This window comes from Nesoenas mayeri (assembly GCF_963082525.1).
Source record: "Nesoenas mayeri genome assembly, chromosome: Z".
NCBI classification, from domain to species: domain Eukaryota; kingdom Metazoa; phylum Chordata; class Aves; order Columbiformes; family Columbidae; genus Nesoenas; species Nesoenas mayeri.
In genome coordinates, this window is record NC_137542.1 from 63,465,635 (window position 1) to 63,486,260 (window position 20,626).

At 36.4% G+C, this 20,626-nt stretch overlaps 1 protein-coding gene across 5 annotated transcripts in view; it reads left to right on the forward strand.

Moving 5' to 3' along the window:
* Positions 1-20,626, forward strand: part of CERT1 (ceramide transporter 1) — an 80,991-nt gene that overhangs the window by 48,223 nt on the left and 12,142 nt on the right. For 4 of the 5 annotated variants that reach the window (XR_013923551.1, XM_080363106.1, XM_080363107.1 and 1 more), the window contains exons 4-11: positions 3,719-3,826; positions 4,623-4,761; positions 5,732-5,815; positions 11,655-11,812; positions 17,435-17,527; positions 18,198-18,284; positions 19,266-19,358; positions 19,910-19,987. Coding sequence is in view for 4 of the 5 variants with exons in the window: in XM_080363106.1 (XP_080219232.1) it covers positions 3,719-3,826; positions 4,623-4,761; positions 5,732-5,815; positions 11,655-11,812; positions 17,435-17,527; positions 18,198-18,284; positions 19,266-19,358; positions 19,910-19,987 (840 nt within the window). In the remaining variant the exon portion in view is untranslated. The remainder of the gene's footprint in view (positions 1-3,718; positions 3,827-4,622; positions 4,762-5,731; positions 5,816-11,654; positions 11,813-17,434; positions 17,528-18,197; positions 18,285-19,265; positions 19,359-19,909; positions 19,988-20,626) is intronic. The other variant, XM_080363108.1, reaches the window with a different exon arrangement.

Here is a 20,626-nt window from a genome sequence, read left to right on the forward strand (position 1 = left end):
GTGTTGCAATGTACTAACAAATGCCAATTTTAATGCAGCTTTGAAGCTATGATGAATGCATGGAATTTTAAAGAACCGCATCTATATACTAAGCATGATAATTTGGCATTAGTGCTTGATGGTATGAATTGATACAACTTCTTCAAGTTCTTTTATTTTCTTGCAGAGACTGTTAGCTTCTATCATGTGGACTTTACGTGCTTTTTCAATTTTTATCTTTGGAAATTAACAGTTGTGTAAACAGAAGAAGCTTGTGTCATCATTCCTCTTGATGTAATTATTTCTGAAGTGAATAGCTAATGATGATCTGCTTTGCAAGACATAAATGCGCCAGTGACCTGCTCTCGTTTAGGTGTTGCGGTAGTAGAATGGTGGGGCTTTGCATGATGCATGCTTTCATTTTCTGTGTTAAGCTGCTTGCATGTGTCTGCTGTGAGCTGGATGGCTTGTCTCTGCATCAGTTACAAAGGAATACTTATTTTCTTTTTTTTTTCTGACAAATAAGTGTTCTTGATGTAATTTTCACTTTTTTCCATTAGCTATTGAAACATAGTTATCTGAGTTTTGTCAACATAATCTGTAAATGCACATGCTTTGAATTCATGTTGTCTGCAGTTTGGTCTGCTGTTCCATTTGCTAAATTTGCTTCTTGGTTGCAAAGAGTTAAAAACAGCCAAAATGCTTTTTATGCAGCATCTTTTTATTTGTAGGGTTTACAAGTTGATAGCTATATACAATTGAAAGCTGTATATGCTGCCTTGTTTATAATTCTGAAGCATGGATAAACTGTTTAGTGGAATTATTAATCACAAGCATAAATGACAGTCAAATATACTGCTGAAAAGGTACCTTAAAAAAATCAAGCTTATGTATTCATATGGAAAGAAATTTTTCTTCCTTTCACCCTCAGCTTTTATTTTGTGAACTAAATTAACTGAGCATTAGCTCTATGGGTAGTAGTAGAAGAAAATTAATTCAAATGTAGAGTATACATCACCATATTTTCTACTTCTAAGATTACAGTTATTCTTGTAAGTTCTAGAGTAGTGCTATTAAGATATGAGTTTGATTAAGTCTTCAGATAGAGAAATGTGGAAATTTCACTTACTGAGCTTAAACCCAGATTTTGCGTAGGTCTGTCTTTCTCACTTAAAGGAAAAAGCAGTCAGAAGACATTTGCTCTCCTTAGGTAAAATGCTCTGACATCAATGCAACAGATATCTTAGCTAGATTTTTTTAATTGATCTATTCATTAAGTCATACCCATTGAAATGACATTTTACCTTCTTTCTAGTGTGTACAACTTACAAAGAAAATAGTATGAGTTCTTACTGTCCAACTGACTGTAGTAAAAGCACATTCAGAGTCATCTTAATATTTGTAGCATCTGATTAAACACTGAAGTTCTAAGTGGAACAGTGAAGTGGTTTTAGATTTGGATTTAGGGGGATCTTAAAATAAATGTTTCATTCTTCAAAGTGTTGCGTGACTTACAAAATGTTCTTTTGAGGCTTATGCGAATTAAACACTCTTGAAATAAAATAATTGTACACCCACAACTTTTTACTTGTCCTTTTAAAAATCCTTTTATTTCCTTGCCTACTTTAGTTTTACTTGTCAAGACTTTGGAGGATGTAAAGTCCATAAAAACAGCCGAAAGCCCTTACTTATTTGAAAAAAAAACTAATCAAATCTTCGTTATTTGATGTTTGTTAAACCTAAAATTACAAACCAGTGGATTAAAGTATAATCTTTGCACTAAATTGCATGGCAATTCAAAATGTGGTCCCATGTCCCAAATATGTTACCAAAGCCAGGTATACTACTAAACACTTGAACCGATATTCTAAAAAAAAGCCTCTTGGATCCATTACGAATGTTTTCATTAAAAATACTATTCCAAAAGATATTTTAAAGCCAAGCTTTAAAAGAAACAGTAGGACTAATTCTTAAACAAACAAACCCCACAAAGACAAACAAACAAAACCCTACCACACTACCACCACAATAAAACACCAACCACAAGCTTTTAGTGCTTTGGTTGCTGCATTTACATAGCTATTTTTCTAGGACTCATGCTCAGTATAAAATAGTTGTAAATGCATGATTTATAGCAGAAATTACTAAATTAGTAATACATCCTTATAGTATGATTTACACATGCCCCCTTTCTTTTTAAGCTACTTGGCCTTCTTCCAGCAAGATTTTTGGAGTACCTTTTTCTAATTACACATGCATTTCTTGGACATATTTAGTTTTCAACTGTGCTTTGACTTTTTATACTTCTACGTATGATACTCATCCTGTTTATCTTCTGTTTCCTCAGTACTTTCTTGTCTTCCATCTAATTCTTCAAATGGACTCCTTATGGCTTGGTTTCGGTGGATAATCTCATTCAGTCATGTTCATTTAGGAATTATGTTGACAGCTCTGGGAGTCACATTTTTCCCTTTAGTAATATCTTCATTTCTCTAAAAGCATGTTTCTCTGTCACTGCTTCTTTGTAACCCAAGCATAAATATATGTCCAGCACATTGTGCTGTTGTCCACATTCTACTGTTTTAACCAACATTTAAACAACTTTTTGTCCTTTCTCCTTGCTTTTAATACTCTTTAAGTTCATTTGCACCCTAATTTATCAGCACTCTCCTGCCTTCCAAAGCCTATGCAGTTTCAGTTTTTTCCATAAGTACGACAACAAGAATTTCATCTTTGCTTCTTGTTTATTTTATATAATTAATCTTGTCTCCCATTCTCCCTACCCCATCTGAATTTCTGTGCTACTGCAGAATTTCTTATTTCTGTCAAAAGTCCTTCACTATGTTGTTACTGTCTACTTGATCAACTCATCTATTAACATTATTTCTAATATTACTTTGAACCATCTGTTTATTTCTTACATTCTTTTTCAGGGTTTTTCTACTCCTTTGCCATGCATAGGCCATTTACATGAACCTTTACGGAAATATTTTTCTTTCAGTTCCTCAGTATCTGCTTCTGTTTGATTTGTGAGAAAATTCGTCAAACTTGATATTTTTTGATCTTTTTAATGTTACTTTAACCAAGAGATTTTTTTGTCATTATTTAATAAGTTGCTGTTATGGTTGTCTTCTTCATTTCAGTATCTCATCTTGTGTAGACGTCTGTTCTTTGTAAAATACGAATTCAGTCTAGTATAAAGAATTTTGCTAAATAAACCTGGAACAAGGGGGAAAAAAGGCAGTAACTGCCTTTCTGTGATCTGTTTTGTTGTTTTTAAATATAAAGTGGCACTATTTGAATGACTGGAAGGATTGACTGAGGCTGATTGTCTTTGAACTGAACCACGTTATGCTCTGATTAGTTTTAGAATACTGTATGTTTTTGGATGCTGTATGAAAATTGTTCAGTAGGGATTACATAAACCAAAATAATGAAACATAGTCCCTTTTTTGAACCCTTAAATATATGCTTCCCTGTTCTTTTGGGGGCACATAGTAGGTTGTAGATAACTTATTTTTTACAGATCATTATGATAACAAAAATAGATGCATAGTAACTTTACAGATCAAGCATCAACATCCTAAGTATGCAGGGATGATTTGAGTTAAGCCCCTGCCGCTTCTCAACAAGAAAAAAATGGACTGGTTTCAGATGAAATTACATTAATCTTGCTTACATTTTTCCTTTTTTGTTAAAAGCCTCAGCACTCTAGTTTTGTGTGTGGTTTGTTTTTCAGACTGAATCTGGCTATGGATCAGAATCAAGTTTGCGACGCCATGGCTCCATGGTGTCTCTTGTTTCTGGAGCAAGTGGATACTCTGCGACATCCACCTCTTCATTCAAGGTTGGTGAATAAAATTTTCTTAGTATTGATGTGCAAATAACACACACAACTGGAAAATAAATAACTTACGTGAAGGCTTATTCATGCAATGACAGAAAAAGTACAAAAATATAAGTGTTAGAAATTCATCGTATGTTGAATGGATTATACAAGAAGCTCTCTTGTGCCTCTGTACAGTTGCCCCTTTTAAACTATGCTGTCACCTTCCAGTGGGAAGAACATCAAGCCTGTGGCAGCATTTATTAGCCTTTCCTAGTTTACTCTTCAGAAAATCAGAGCCTTTAAATGAAAAGGAATGCTGATTCTGTGACTTAATATATTTGATTAATTCTGATTGATAAATTATGGCTTTCCTTGTCTCATGCATGTAAGTACTTAATTTATGAACTTGAATGGGCTGTACTTGTGGGAGAGCAGAAGGGGAGCAACACGAGGAAAGTGAGTAAAGATTGGAACAATAATCTTAAACTAGAGCTGACTGTTTTCAGGCAAATAGGCATAGTTGGTAGCATGCAAGATTGTATTTTTAGTAAGCTTTTGTTGGATGCCCTCAAGTAGCAGAAACAGTCAGGAGGGAAAATTGAGACCAGTGGACAAAATGAATAGTGAAACACTTGTGTACAGTTTCTTACCTTCTTCTAACATTAGTATTTCATAGCTGCTGATATCTAAAATGTTGTTAGTATACTTTAATTTGTTTTTCTACCTGTGGTAATCAAGATTTTTTTTTATTAATGCATTGAACTGTTGCTGAGTATATAGAAGCGTTTCATGCCTTTTTCTCTTGTATTTTCAGAAGGGCCATAGCTTACGTGAGAAGCTTGCAGAAATGGAAACCTTTAGAGACATCTTGTGTAGACAAGTGGATACTTTACAAAAATACTTTGATGCCTGTGCAGATGCAGTTTCCAAAGATGAACTCCAGAGGGATAAAGGTAAAACTGTAACTGATAACATTTCTCTCCATGGAGTTTAGCTTTTTGCAGAGTCATAGCCCTTGAAATAGTTACTAGAGCATTTGATACTGTATAAATAAAATATACATGTTAAATTTACTCTTCAGTATAGGGATCAATCATAGATATTTCTGCATGAACCGTATTAACTATTTTCACTGCAGAAGTTAGATTCCCATAAAAATCTGCCTAAGTTAAAATTACCTGTAGCTGTCATTTGTATGAAAGAAAATGCTCTTTTAAGCATTTGATGTTATAGAACAATAATTGTTTACCCTCTTAAGATTAATTCAAGTTTATTGCTCTCTTACCTTTATTTTGAAAAACCAATAAGACACTGGTTCTGATGGAAACAATGCATTCTTTAAAAAAGCCAGAACTGCTGCCATAATGAATGCTTCTGAGAAGTATTGGCTGGAACTAGAGCACCGAGTGCACACTTGAGGCCCGGATAGACACAGGTGTGGATATCTGCATATCTCTGAGTTGCTGTTCTCAGAGCATGGACTGTTGTCATATCCATGCAGTCTCCTGAGGCATGTGTATATTCATCCCTGGGTTTGTTCTGGCAGCCTGAAATTTTTGGGAGTAGGAAAACAATAGGTATGTGCAATTCCACTTCTTTGCAAACTTCCTAGAGTAGAAGACTAGGTAGTTGCTGAATTGTGACTCCCTGCTTATCCAGTTATAATACCAAAATAATGTTGTTCTTACCACAGAATCGAGATCTAAACTTCAACACTGAGCAGATACTAGTCTCCTGATGGTTTCTGACAGTAACGTTGATAGCAGCCTTGGGTCAAAAAAGAAAAGCGGGTGGAGTCCATAACTGTTATAGGAAAAATATTTAAATGCTGCTTAGCTATGAAGATGCTCTTAATTCTTTCTTGCACACTGAAGAATTGGAAAAGCTTTCTCATGCCCATAACACAGTCTCTCTCAAATTTAGTGGTAGAAGATGATGAAGATGATTTCCCTACAATGCGTTCGGATGGGGATTTTTTACATAACAGTAACAGCAACAAGGAAAAATGTAAGTGTGTATCTGCTTTTCATGATTCTCTAAGTTGTTCTCAATTCATACAAATATTAATGCAAGCTTGTCAAGCTGGAATTTCCTAATATGTGTCTGAAGCAGTCTTCACTGCAAAATTCTGTTGAAACAACTGCATCATTCAGTTATTGGGAACTGAGATTTCTAAGGGGTAATTGCAGTTTCTCTTGCAAGTGGTACCTGCTTTAGGAGTGTGGTGGAGCATGATACTTTTCCCATGAGGTATGTTCCAGTATAGTTTTTCCAGGTTCTATGGCTATGTAATGGTTAAGTGAACACTGTTACTGATTCTTACTCATCATAATTTTAACACTTTTTTAAAGTGTCTTTTCCATTGTTATGATGAACAGAATTCTGATCTTTATTCTTATCTTAAATGATCTAGTTATTATACGCACTGCATCCATGCAGTAAATGTGAAGAGCTCGTGCCAGTCTTTCTGTTCTAGAAATCTGGTACTTCTTGCCTGGCAGAAGTTGTGCATGCATTTAAGATCTATTTGCATTCTTCTTAAACTTTCTCTTGTTTCCTGACTGAAGTATTTTAGTATTTACATTCTCTACATCTTGACAGTTCAGTTGGTCATAAGGTATTTCTCAGACTTTGATTCACAAAACTTTGAAGTTGCACTACGGCTGGTTTCAAATCTGATGGAATCCCCCAAAGTACTCGCCAAAAGTGTTTTTAAAAATATGAAGACTTTCATCAAGGACCTGGAAAACATAATGGGCAAAATAAGCCTTTTCTGTGTCTCCTGTTTTCTTTTTAGTTGGCTGTTGTCCCAATGTGTTACATCTTTCCTTGCTGGATTTGAGTACTCTTTCTAGATTATAGCCAAAGCTGTTAGGAGGAAGGTGGAAGGGAAATGGAAGGAGCTTTCAGCATGCTTCCAGAATTAATTATATGAGGAGATTTTTTTTTTCCATTATATAAAAGTGCTGGCTCTACTGAGGATTAATTGTAATGCTGATTTCAAAGGTTAAGTGGTGTATAACTTGAAGTTTTGAATAAATCTTTCTTGCTTCTTATCACCAAAGCTAAGCAAGCTTGCAATGCTCACCTATAAGCAAGTGCAAAGTTCCACTAACCCTACTGTCAATACAGAAGTGTACATTTTTTTTGAGGACTGTTAAGTCACAACAAATTTCAGAAAACTGAAAAAGCCTTTTTAAAAAAATGTTAAGTGAGAATTTAATTTTATTGCATGATTCATTTTGAAAGAGATGTCTTTGTCAAACTTAATTTTTGTAGGATCATGTAGGAGTTTCAGCTTAATTTACCTTTAGAACATTTCTACATATCTACCATCTTCTGATCTATCTGCTATATATATATATATATATATACACACATACGATATGGGGAATGTCATTGGGAAAGTCTATAGAATACTTAAATGCAAAGTGTCTGCATTTTTTGATCACCTGTTTAACAGAAATTTGATAACCTTATTCTTCTTGTAAAATGTTCTGTATCAAGTCTTTGAGAACTTAATGCTAAGAAATCGCCATGTATTGTGGGTACCTGTATATAACTCACTTGCTGTAACTCACTACAGAAAATGCTTTCTGCAGCCCCTTGCTTTTTGCAGAACTTTTAATTCCAGTTATGGTTCCTGAATCCATTAAATTTACTCTTGATCAATTATTTCTATGAAAAGCTTTATCTCCATTTTAGTTTTTCTATGCCTCAGTTTGATTTCTAAGGGCTAAATCCATTAAATATTTAGTAGTGAAGTGATGCAGAGCTTGATTAGAAAAACTGGAGTCTGTGACCTAAAGTGGAATACTAAGTGATGCAGTGGGGGAAGTAGATGTCTCAGGTTGAGACAGCCATACCCGTGCATTGGGCAGAAAGCTACTCAGACCAACTGATAAGAGATTTATCTTCAGCTTTACCCTTTTCTAAAGCTTAGCCTCAGAGCAGCTGTTAAGATTCTTTGGTTTCTTAAATTTCAGATTCCATAAGGAGATTGTGGCAAGGTGGGTGCTGGTCTCTTTTCCCAAGTACAAGAGTGACAGGATGAGAGGAAAGGGCCTCAAGTTGAACCAGGGGAGGAGACTGGAAAAATTTCTTCACAGAAGGAGTTGTCAAAGGCTGGAACAGGCTGCCCAGGCAGATGTTTGAGTCGCCATCCCTGGAGGTGTTTAAAAGATGTATGGATGAGGTTCTTAGAAATATGGTGTAGTGGTGGACTTGGCAGCCTTAGGTTTATGTTTGGACTTGGTGATCTTAAAAGGTCTTTTCCAAACTAATTGGTTCTGTGATTCTGTGCCTCTATAAGTCTCTGTACAGTCCTGGAAGTACTGGAACAATCTTTTTAACTATAGTTGATAAGTGGTTGCCAGTTTATTCTGGGGCTATTCTAGAGTTAGCACTCCAGGAAGTGAGAAGCATGGGTTCAATCTCTTTAGCCTGCTAGGAAAAGGAGTGTTTGAGCCTCCTGATCAGACCACCCGTGCACCAATTTAATGCTCAGATCATCAGATTTAAGACTGACTTAAGGGACCATATTCACATTGTCTCTTGAAATTTGTTCCCTTCTGCACCTTCCCTGGGTGGGAGGAGAAAGCTATAACACGGCTGTAGAGATTTGTGTACTGCTTCGAAGACGTCATTTTGGATAGGGAGGCTTTTTCTTTTCTGTGTTCTCTAGGATCACTGAAAAGCTAGGAAGAGTATTATAAAGCTTTTTGAATGTACTGAACACTTTTCCATTGAAAAGTCTGTTAACTGAAACAATGATCATTTGTATAAAACGAGGAGTCTAGCTGATGCATGTTTACCCATTGGGATCTTATATTCAAAGGATGTAGAATCTCGATCAGGAAGTCTTCCCATCCATCTGCTCAGGAAAATGATAATATTTGGATTTAAATTATGTAAGAATAGGAAAAGCAGGTGAAACCTACTCTTGAAGACAAAATGCGGTTTTGTACTGGAACTATAAAGATGGAAATGGTACAGAGGCTGAAGGAGATAAATTTGGTGTAAAGAATGGTGGCATTTATGCTGGATTTTTGTGCTTTGAATGGAGGAAGAATATTCACCAATGTATTGCTGAAATAATGGGGTTGTTCTTAGAGGAAACCTGGTATTGATTTTTCTGCCATCCACAGAAAATCAACAACAATAGGTGCCAATAAGTGGGTCATGCACCTGAACATGTCTTTTTCACTTATAATTAATTTAGTGACATAAGTTATGGTGGTATAAAATGGAAAAGGTAAAAGCACTTCTTTTTACTTACTGTCTTTAAAATAATTTTCTGTTTCACTGGAAAAGATAATTGATCAAACACGGATGTTTGGAATATCTGGGAAAGCGTTACAAACACAGTCAGGGGAACAAGAAGGGAAAACTGACCTATCCTAACAAACATGGAGATGTAGGAGGGAAGGACTAAAGAGCTATTGAAGGCTAACGCATGATATGAAGAATCCTTTATATGAAAGGCTAGATAAAACAAATCAGAAATAAAGCAAAATGCTTGAAAGAAAGTATAATTAAAATGGAACCACTTGGAAGTTGTTGAGATTGAAGTTAAAGTAGGAGAAAAATCATACTGCTGCTTTTTCCAGTTGGCTGCATGTAGTTTGATCACCAAATTAGAAAAGCAGTGGCAATGGTAAGAACACTTCCTATTAGCCTTTACCTTGAACTGTATAGATCTCCTGATGCGAGACTTTGTTTTGAAAAACTCGGTCTTGCAGGTGACATTGAAGAATGTTAAAAAGTAATATTACGTTGAGGCTCTCCAAATAAAAAAAAAATCTCTTGACAAATACTTCTAATCTGCTGAAGCCCAACTGTTACTGAGACGGGGCTTGAGGTCATGTTCTGATGTGTTCCAGGAAGACACATGTCTCCTGTGATTAGGAGTGAATCAAAATACTCCCATCCATCATTAAGGAATCTCTTGAGTGATCATCTCTTCAAAGAAACAGGTTTTGTGTCTTCCTGCAAGAAGTTTATTGGGTTTTAGGTTTTGGTTTGGTTTTGTTTTGTTTCCAGAATTATAATGGGTGAAAGGAGATAAGCCACCTCTGCATGTGTCACTGCTACTTTGAGGCTAGTCATTAAAGATTGACTTAGAATAGATGATGATTGAAACTGTATGGTCATGAGCTGTTGGTGAGACCTAAAGATATCCAGGAGCAAAAGCTGGCATTTTTCCAGGAAATGAGGCTGCATTGCCATATCTCCCTTGAAATTTACAGTAGGGATTTTTGCTGTGATTTTATAGTGTTGCAGCCAGTGGTAGTTTCATCGGCACATCTAGCATGTTGCATAATTAAGAGAGAAAAATCACATCTATAAGCATTATAGCTGTACTGGTGAGCCTGCATGTGAACAGAGTCTGCACCAGCAGGACAAATTATTAGTATAAACTGTATTTTTCAGTCGTGAAGTGTTATGGGTGGAGCTCTTGTTGTGTGATTTTCATTATTCTCAGTTAATCCACTGCATCGCCTCCTTACCAGCCTATAGCACTGTCTCAACCTCCTCCGTGTTCTCTCTGCAGCTGTGGATGGAGAGCCGCTCTGCTCACTATTTTTTCTGAAACAGATTTTTCCTTCTCTTATTTTCCTTTTTTTCCTCTAGCCCCCCATCATCTTTAGCTTTTAGGGAGTATTCCTGATTAACATGAAACAAAAAATAAGCTGTATTCTACCATAGTACATATGCTTATTGAGGTATTTGAAGTACTGTGTATTCTGTAATCATCTGTTTGAAAAATAGTTTGATTCCTTCTGAAAGAAGGGTGTATAAAACCTCCAGAGACTAAAACCATTGCTTAAGACCATGAGACAATTGCTTTCTGTTCCTGAAGTGCAGATACTGTGCTCTGCCATTAGCCAACAGCAATTGCATTTCTCTTCCCTACAAGAACTGAGCTGCTTGAAAGCTCTGCTTTGCCCTTGCAGAGAGGTATTGGATAAACTTAGCCAAATATTTATTTGTACTTTTAAAACCATAACAGTGGCATGTTGACAAACTGGCAGACTTGGGGGGTGAGGGGGAAGCGATATCCAGCTGAGTGATAAGTCATTCGCTTGCCTCATGGCATAGCAGGAGTTACTTTAACTTGCTGGGCTCAGTCAGCTTTAACATGGGTGTTCCTTCTGCTTTCTAATATTTTCTGACATTAATGTGTAGTGTTTGATTTGTTATTATGTCAACCTACATATGAGTTTGACATATAATAGGCACTTTTTTTTGTCACACATTTTAAGTGACTTGTTTAAATAGCCTTAGCAACAGATGGCTTGGTTGACAGCACGAAGTAGTTGGAACTGCAAACCCCACAGGATTTAGATAATTCAACAGATTTGATACCTTTTTCTTATATCGTACCTTTTTACGTTGAGGTGCTTAAATGTATAATTACCTGCGTAAAGGACCCTTCAATGTTACATTTTGGGGTTCGATTGCATTTTGAAATTGTTCCCTTTTTAGTACAGTATCAGATGTGTTAGGGTTGCTGTGTGTTAATTAGGCCCAACTTCAAGCTGTCAAACTGCTATTGTTACGAAGTATTACCACTCCCTCCACCCACATGATTTGCAGAGTGCAGAGTAATACAGCATTACAAGCAGACTTGAAATACAGTATAGCAAGATGATGCTGAAGGGATTGTGTTCCTTGTTTTGAATCTCTTTTCTTATTCTGTGGTTAGCTGAGAATTATTAGTACTTTTTGATTTTTAAACTAAGCTTGTAGGCCGTCTGTTTGCTTCAAACAGTTGTAATATACTTATAAAATGCTTGTTTGAGTTAAAGGCAGCTATCAGTGCATGATTCGTGTTTGTTTTTAGTGTTTCCGCATGTGACACCCAAAGGAATTAATGGCATAGACTTCAAAGGAGAAGCTATAACTTTCAAGGCAACTACTGCTGGAATCCTTGCCACTCTCTCTCATTGTATTGAACTCATGGTAAAACGTGAAGAAAGCTGGCAAAAAAGGCTAGATAAGGTAAGATAATTTTTCTTCTACTTTTGTTGAAAAAAATATTCTTTAGCTTGAAATTGAAATTTCAGATGAGCTGTTAACACTTTTTATTCCAGATATTGCTTTTATTTTTTTATTCCAGCTATTGCTTTTCTTTTCATTTACAGCATTTAGTAATTTTAGGTGCTTTCCTTATTACTCCTATAAAATGCTGGTCTCATCCTGACTGGTGATATAGTAACATTATTCATCGTAGTCTTTTCCCAGTCCTTGTTCAGATAGTATTCCTATGTTTTTATATGTATAGAGAACCTGACAGCATTTCATAGTAATAAGTGTATTTCTTGCAGTCTTCTAAACAAGACCTAATTATCCATGCTTGCAAAATTATGTGCAAGTCTCTGATATGTTTTGATTGTGGTAAGAGATGGTGACAATAATGAGGAGAACCACCAGTTCTAACTTTGTGTCTCTTTAAGATACAATTATCTCTCTCTCCTTCTGGAGACTGGAGAGATTAAGTAATGTTTTATACTAATTAGTTAATTTTTTTAGGTGTGTGGTGTTAGAATATCAGTTATTCTAATGCCATTCTTGGTTCATGCTAAGCCTACTCAACCAGTGCAGTGTCTTGTCTTAGAAGATGGGCTGGAGGCATGGCTGGGTTGTACTTCAGGCTTTGATTTGTAGAATCCTGAAATTACTCTCTGGTGCCCTTTGTAGTCCTCTAGCGGTTGTCTCTTGTATTTCATTTAACATGTTTCCATGTCATGTGTATCACACTTTAGATCTTACTCCATATGTTTTAGTGGTGCACAATTCAAAGAATGAACACATTCAGACAAAATACATCCATGTTTGAATCCTTGCTTCTGTCTCCTGGATCTTCTTTGTCCATATGTCAAAGGCCTGGCCCTGTCTAACTGTATTGCAACTTCTGTCAACACTTACTTACTCCTTCATCTATTCATCTTCCTCCAACTACTACTGGAGGAATTGCAGTGGATCCAAGACTTGAAGCTTATTCATAGGATCTTTGGGTAACTCAGGTTGGACTATAGACCTCAAGAGATCTCTCTCTCTAAAATCCTGCTTAGAGGAAGGACATTTTGACATCAGACTGGGTTGTTTAGGGCTTTATCAAGTCTGATTTTAAGTCTCCGAGGCTGGAGCCTGCATAGCTTTTCTGGGCAGCCTGTTCTGCTGCCCAGCTGTTGTTATAATGAGAAAATGCTTCCTTATATCTAGCTGGAGCAACTCTTATTCCAGTATCTGCCTATTGTTTTTCGTCCTTCTACTGTAGACTTCTGTGAAGAATCTGGCTCAGTTTCTTTTTGAATTCCATGGAGTTATTGTAAGGCTAATATTAGGTCCTCCCACAAAAGCCTTCCCTCTCCAGTCTGAGCAAACACAGTTCGCTTTAGCTGATCAGACTTTGCTTAGAGCATGGATGAAGTGAATATTTCTTGTCCCTAGGTTAGTAGATGTTAATACAGAATAATGTGTTAATATAGAATTTGAGTTTGTTTAGATTAGGTATTTGTCACTTTTTTCCTTCTTCTGTGGACTGACTTTAAAGCACTTTTTTAGCTGCAAGTGATTAAAAACTTCAAACTTAAATTTCACTTTGGGTCTCATGTGACTGATACAGCATGAGTAAGTGTATTTTAACAGGGGTCACAGGCTTATTTGGACTCTTTTTCGATAAACTAAAATAGCAAAAGCTTCTAAAAACTTGGAGATTTTAAGTTGTTCTGCTTTGGTAGATTTGCAAATTTTTTAAAGTCACGTTTTTCAGTTAAATTTTCTGGGATTTACAGCACGTTCATGGTAAAGTAATTCTGCTTCAAAATAATTACTTTTAATTGGTATTTCTTTAATTGCTATCCTTTTGGACGAGGAGATTTGTTGAATAAATTAATACAGAGCTGTAGTGAGCTAGTCTTGGCTAGCAGCCAAATGCCCACCCAGCTGCTCACCACCCCTCCAGCAGGATTATTTGGAAAAATAAGATGAGAAAGCTTGTAGGTGAGGAGATTGCTTACTGGTTCTTGTTGTGGCAGAATGTTCTTGACTTGGGGAAAACCAACTTGTCACTAATTTAAAATAGATCTAGTTCATTGGAAACAAAATTACAAGTACTAAACCAGCTTTATTCCTCCCTTTCCTAAGCTCAACTTCACTCCTTCAATGCAGGCCTCTCTGCCTGCTGCTCGCTCACCCCACGCAGTGCTGGGTGAGGAATGGGGGATTGCAGACAGTCCAAAATGCTTCATCTCTGTCACTCCTTCCTCCTCACAATTTTTCCCCTGCTCCAGTGCTGGTCCTCTCCATGGGTGGCAGTCCTCTGGGAAAAATCTGCTGTAGTGTGGGTCCTCCATGGGATAAGACTTCTTCAGAAAATGTCCGTCTGTCCTAGTGTCTGGTCCTCCATGGGTTGCAGCGTGGGAGCTGTTCCTCCTCCTCTGGCTCTGGCATCTCGTCTGTTTCTCACTTGTTCCCTCTTTCTTCCTGGGGTATTTTTTGCTGTTAAATACATTTTTAGAGAGGTGCACACGCATGGTGGATGGGCTCAGCTGTGTCCTGCTGTGGATCCGTCTTGGAGCGGGCTAGAACTACCTGTGGCTGACATGGGGCAGCCCTCGGTCTGCTCCCACGGAGGCCACCCCTGCAGTCACCTGTGACCAGCACCCTGGTACCTACACCCTTAAATACAGCAGTTGACTGCATTCAGACTTCTGCTAACACTATTCCACTTCAGTTGTAGAGCTGCTTTTGTTTGTTTTATTTTGTTTTAGTGGTTAAACATGGCTTTATAGGAGCATCTACTGTTATGGGCCTGAGCAAAAAAACTGTCTGTTGTCTGCTGAGTAGATGTGGGAGGAGAATGGTGTTGATCTTTTGGTTTTCTTGGATGGATGTGTGAACTGCTCTGAAGAGGAAGTGGATATTGTGAGATAATGAAGTTAAGAAGACCATCTCTAAGAGAGATTAGAGGGGAAAATTACATGAAATTGGGCAGCTGTTTGTGTTTATGTTCTAGCTGTGAGGATTTTAGAGCTCTTGTAAATCTGTGCAATGCCTGTAAAAGACCATCTAGCGAGAACTGAAAGGGACAGGATCAAGTTTGTCATTTTGCATGTCAGCACATTCATGTGACTGGCTCTACGTTGTGCAGGTTTGTCACAGGAGGAAAAAGATCTCTGTCAGTGGCTAAAACTGACGAGTGTTTCACAAGCGATACAAGTACGGCTGTAATCCAGCTCACTCTCTTCTCCAGCCTCCTCACTCCACTAGCTTCAGAACTGCTTTTTACTTAACAGCAGCACACAAAGTCATTAGTAAGAGTCCCACTCCACTACGTCACAAATATATAGAACCTCCATCTTGTAGAGGGCTAACTTAGCCTAAAGATGCAAGACAGATTTATGTCTGTTGAACTGGAAACAAATATGTTTCAAAATTATATTGTTCTAAAAATTTCCTGGTATTAAAAAAGCTCGAGTTCAGTAGAATTTGTTCAATCTGGAAGTGACCACACTTTGACTAGAGATGAGTACAGTGTTATGAAGGATCTTTCTCTATAACCCCCTCCTTTTTTTTGTAAATAAAATAAATGGTTTGAAGTTACATTCTGAAGGTTGGATACTATTTGTAAACCTTTGAAAACCAATTATTATAAAAAACATACTTTAATTTTTAAGGAGGCTGCTAAATAATGATTGTAATTTTAGAATTCTGTATTTAGTTTTCTGTTAGCAAAAGAGTCAGGTGGACAGAATAAATTAATACAAAAGCATGTACTGTTATCCAAATGTAATTTTCTTTATAGTTTTGCTTTCAACCTTTTACTCTTCACTGTTAAGATATTTTTATTTTTCCAGTTCATTATTTTTCAGCATGAGCCCCTTGAATGCATTTTAAAATAGACTTTTCCTAAAATGGATAAACAAGGAAAGGATTTAATCTTTACTATTTGGTCCACTGTTTTATTTGCAACAAGACCTGTGTGATGATGCCTTTCTTGTTGTCTTGACTACAGCAATGTTTCTCTATTCCTGCTTTCTCTGGCCTTACTAGTTGTTAATGAGCAAACTTATATTCTGAACATTAAATTTTACCTTAAGATTAACATGTTTAGGTTGCTTATTTTGTTCACCTTCAATAATTTTAACTTAAATGTCATACTAAATTTTACAGAGTTTTAATAAACCAGTAAATTTTCTGCTATGCAGTCAAACAATTTCCCAGTTTCTGCCTTATTTGTTGTTGTTGCCAAGAGAAGCTGGAAAATTTGGAGAGTTGTCTTTTGACACGTGAATTATCAGTAATCTGCAGATTGAAGTACACAAAGTGTGGGGATTTGGGATAAGCAGGAGGAGGAACTAGGGGGTGTTTTGCTTGTTTTTTTATTCCAGGTATTCTGCAATGAAGCTTCTATGATTTCTCTCAATGACTTATACTCAAGTCAGGCTTTATGCATCTTCAGGACTCTCCAGTTACTTTCAAAAACAATAAACATGCAGAATTTTATGAAACATGTTAGCAGTTGTTGCCTCTTAGTGATAGTTTCAGAAGGCAAAAGCTAGCATTCACAGGTGAAGACAATACTGTCTTCATCTTAGTGCTGCTTTTTTTCCTAGGAATTTATGTGTGGAAAACTATGCTACTTTGTTTTGTGTTGAAACTGTTGCTTTACTTTTCAAACTTTTCTTTAGAACTTGGAAAATTTGTTCCAGAGTGAATGTTACCACCAAATTCCCAGTTCATAAACTTGGCATTTCAGTGTTGCTTAAGGGTTTTCCGCTGAATCTTTAAAGTTCAAATTGAATAATTATATCTGCAAGAAATAGTGTGTAGTGTCCAGTTGTCACCCATGAGACTTTTTTCCACCTGAAGTGATTCTGAAAAGGGACAGAAAAACTTCTTACGTGTTAACGTTGAATTCTGCAAGAATTTCAAAAGTGTTCATAGCCTTTTCGCTGAGGATGTCTGGCAGTATGTAGAATTTACAGGGTAAATATTAGGCTTAATCTGATTCCGGGATTACTACTTTTTAATTCAAAATATACAATGAGAAAGATAGATATCATCAGTGGCTCTGCTACAGTCACATACCTATTACGGGAGAATGATGTTGAGTTGCTAGTCTCTGTTTTGAGTTCACAAGATGATTCACATTGATCCTATGCCAGATAATTATAGATACAAATTTACATGCTGTGACTCATTAGTATCTCACCACATTCAACAAGTTAGCTTTTTAGCAGTCTTACTTTTCAGCCTTTTATCACTGCCCAAGCATCTGTGTCAAGATTTATATAAACGGTCAGTCAGATATGAAGTCTGACCCTCAGTGAACCATGAATAGCTATGCTTAAACTAGGTACCGGTTTTTGCTTGCTGATCTAGTTTCTTCCACATGACTTAAAGAAGGTATCCTCAAGGTAGCTGGTTCACCAAGCTTTTTATTATATATGCATGTGTATGGGTACATATAATGCATGTATGCAAATAAATTCAGAAATTCAGCTGCTTTGCAATTGTTACTTGGAAAAAAAATACACTTGTCATTCAGTTTATTGGCAGGTTGTCTATTATCAGTCAATTCATTCTCACTGCATCAAATGATGATGTAATTTTCAGGAGGTAGAGAAAAGGAGAAGATTTGAAGAAGCATACAAAAATGCTGTGACAGAACTGAAGAAAAAGTCCCACTTTGGAGGGCCAGACTATGAGGTATAATTCTGCTTTTGAAATCTTTAAAAACACTGTGACTTTTAAAGATTGGTTTGTTTCTCAAAGCAGGGAAGGGCTGTGTAAATGGAGGTGTTTGGGTTGTGCAAGTGTGTTCATGCTGCTTTTATTTATACACCTTGGAAACTGAAACTGTATGAAGAATCCGTCTTCAATTTTTTGAGAATAGAAGTTTGCTTTCATCTCAGGCTTCCATATTCTGCTTTTCCCTAAAGCATTTTGCTTACAGATATTTCTGTTGCTTTTTGATTATTTTTCTTGTATATTTGATCCCGCTTATATGCAATAGTTTCGTACTTTCCTTTTTTAATGATTCAGCTCTATAGATACGTAAAGCAAATATGAAAACCCTGACTACCTAGGCAGTCCTAGTATGTGAAGTTTAAGCTGACTTGATTTTTAACTTGTCACTGCCTTTTGAAATTACATGTTGACGAATTCAGTTATTTTTTTAGGTTCCTTTTATCTATTAAGTTGCATATTTCAGCAGCTTCCTCCTTAGTGAGATAATTAAATTCTAAGATGCTTAAACCACCTTTTCAAGAATAACAAAAGCTAATGCTTATATATAAATACGTATTTCTATTATTAAACTTAAGTGGAATTCTCACATTTCCAAGACTTTGAACCAATCTTATTTCTTATGCTCTAGGAGGGTCCTAATAGTCTGATTAATGAAGAAGAATTCTTCGATGCTGTTGAAGCTGCTCTCGATAGACAGGATAAAATGGAAGAACAGGTATTAATACTTGTAAAATGTCTTAATGATGGGCACTTCATGGGAGACTTCCATGACTTAAGCTCAGTCCTGGGGTGCATGTTCTGAAGCTCTGGATATTTTATTCTGACACTCATGAGGGGAATTATTCGCCTACCTTTTTTTTTTTTTTTTATAGTTAAATATTGTTTTTAACACTAATTTTGAGAAAGTGACTTCACAGCTTACATAGAAATGGATAGTATAAGTGTTAAGCCAATTTAATGTCTCTAGTTTCTAATGCCTAAATAAGTGTCCTGTATAAAACTTACCTTTGTATCTAACTGTTGCTGTGTGCAAATAGCAATATCAAACACTGCAGCTATTTCTCAAAACCTAATTATTGCTCTGAAGTTTCTTTTAACTCTAGCATTATGTAGAACAGGAAGGAACTAGTTCTGTTGGGTTTTGGTTTTATTTTAAAGTTCTGTTGGCTCAGGCTACTTCTCTTAATTTATTGAGTACACTTCAGTGACAAGGATCAAAAAGGGATAAAATGCATGTGAGGAGACATATACAATATAAGAACGTATAGCAGTATATTAAATGAGAAGGAATAACAAAGTGGTGTATCCTTTGTCTTAGAAGTGTCCAGGCTTATGAATATAGTGAATATGTGACTTGGTTAAGAAGTAAAAGACTTTGTATTGGGCATATAGTACCCAGCGATGCTTACCCATGTTGGGATCTCCAAGCATAGAGGAAGAGTTTTGAGTGCCTGTCGTGCTACTACATGGATCCTTAATGCTACCCATCTATTTTCTTTAACTCAGAAATAGACCTTGAAGTATAGATTAATTCAGGTTTCAAGCCCATTCACTTACTGAGAATTCCAGCAGGATGACAGCTTCATGTTTGTCATGGACAGTCTTAGCCACTGTGTAGACTGAGGATGACTCACTCTTGTTTCATTGTCCACACAGTAGCAGCTGACTACTAATAATTAAACTTATTTTGTTGCAGTCCCAAAGTGAAAAGGTCAGATTACACTGGCCAACATCCTTACCTTCTGGAGATTCATATTCTGCTGTGGGGACTCATCGATTTGTCCAAAAGGTATGGTATTTCTCATGATCCCCTCTGAATAATGAGCCAACCTATGGTATTTCTATATAATATTTTATATGACTAGGTGAGATTTTTTTTTTTCCTAGGTGTTTCTAGTAACTTTCAATGGTTTATTCATTTTCGGTTGAAGGAGGACTTCTTTCCTGTCTTGGCTCAAAAATACTGATTTGAATGCCCATTTAGAATACTACTGACTTTTATCAGACTTGTCAGATAATTAAGGAAAAATCACAACTTGCTAACCTCAGTTTAAGATACCTTCAACGAAGTTCATTGAATTGGTTTTATTTTTAAGAAAAAGTTATTTTGTATAAGGATCAGGTTTTTTAGTGTTACTGGAAACACTGTGCTCCTCTCAGGGCTACACTGGGAGCATAATACATAATAGGTGCATGAAATCAGCATTTGCTGCTGTGCTTGCTGCTTATGGTGCTTTTGTTTTTCTTTTCTTCATTATCTTGTGCTTGCAAGTTGGTACTGAATGCTCTGTTGTGCCTTTGTTCTGATTACTTGGTTTTTTCTTTGTCTGTCTCTGGTAGCCCTATAGTCGCTCTTCCTCCATGTCTTCCATTGATCTAGTCAGTGCCTCTGATGATGTTCACAGATTCAGCGCCCAGGTACTGTATTAATGTGTAGAGTGGGGGTTGCATATCTTTGCTGTATTTCATCCTCTTCTCTAGAACCTGGGTTTTTTGTTACGTAAATCACTGCTTGCTTTAAACTAGTATGTTGAGACAAACAAAAGAGTTCTCTATTTCTCTACTAAATGGTTGTCTTTTTACATTCTGCTTGCATGCATATCACTTGTGCAAAGGCCCAAATCTTGTGAAACTGTTGGATTTAATTCAGTAGCTTTAATAGAAATGCCTACAACTTGAAAATTTTGCATTTCTGATTATAATAAAAGTAGAATAACACCTGTTTTGTGTGGGATGGAGATGGTCTTTGCTTCAAATTGAATAGCTTTTCTTGCTTGTAAGGAAAGGTTTGATTTTTGTCGTTAATATTTGTTCATAATGACATTAAGATATTAAGGTTCTGCAACTACTTTCATTGCTGAAAGTTCATAAAGTATGTTGTTGACAAACAAGAGTGTGTATGAGAATTTTTACTGAAGAGTTTCAATATATTCAATTATTCTTCAGAAAATAAATCTGACGTCCTGAATATGTCAATGTGGTCATAGTGACATATTCCAGTAATGTGCAAAAGTACTCTGGGTGATTTCTCTGTATGTCATAGTTCAGAGTAGAATT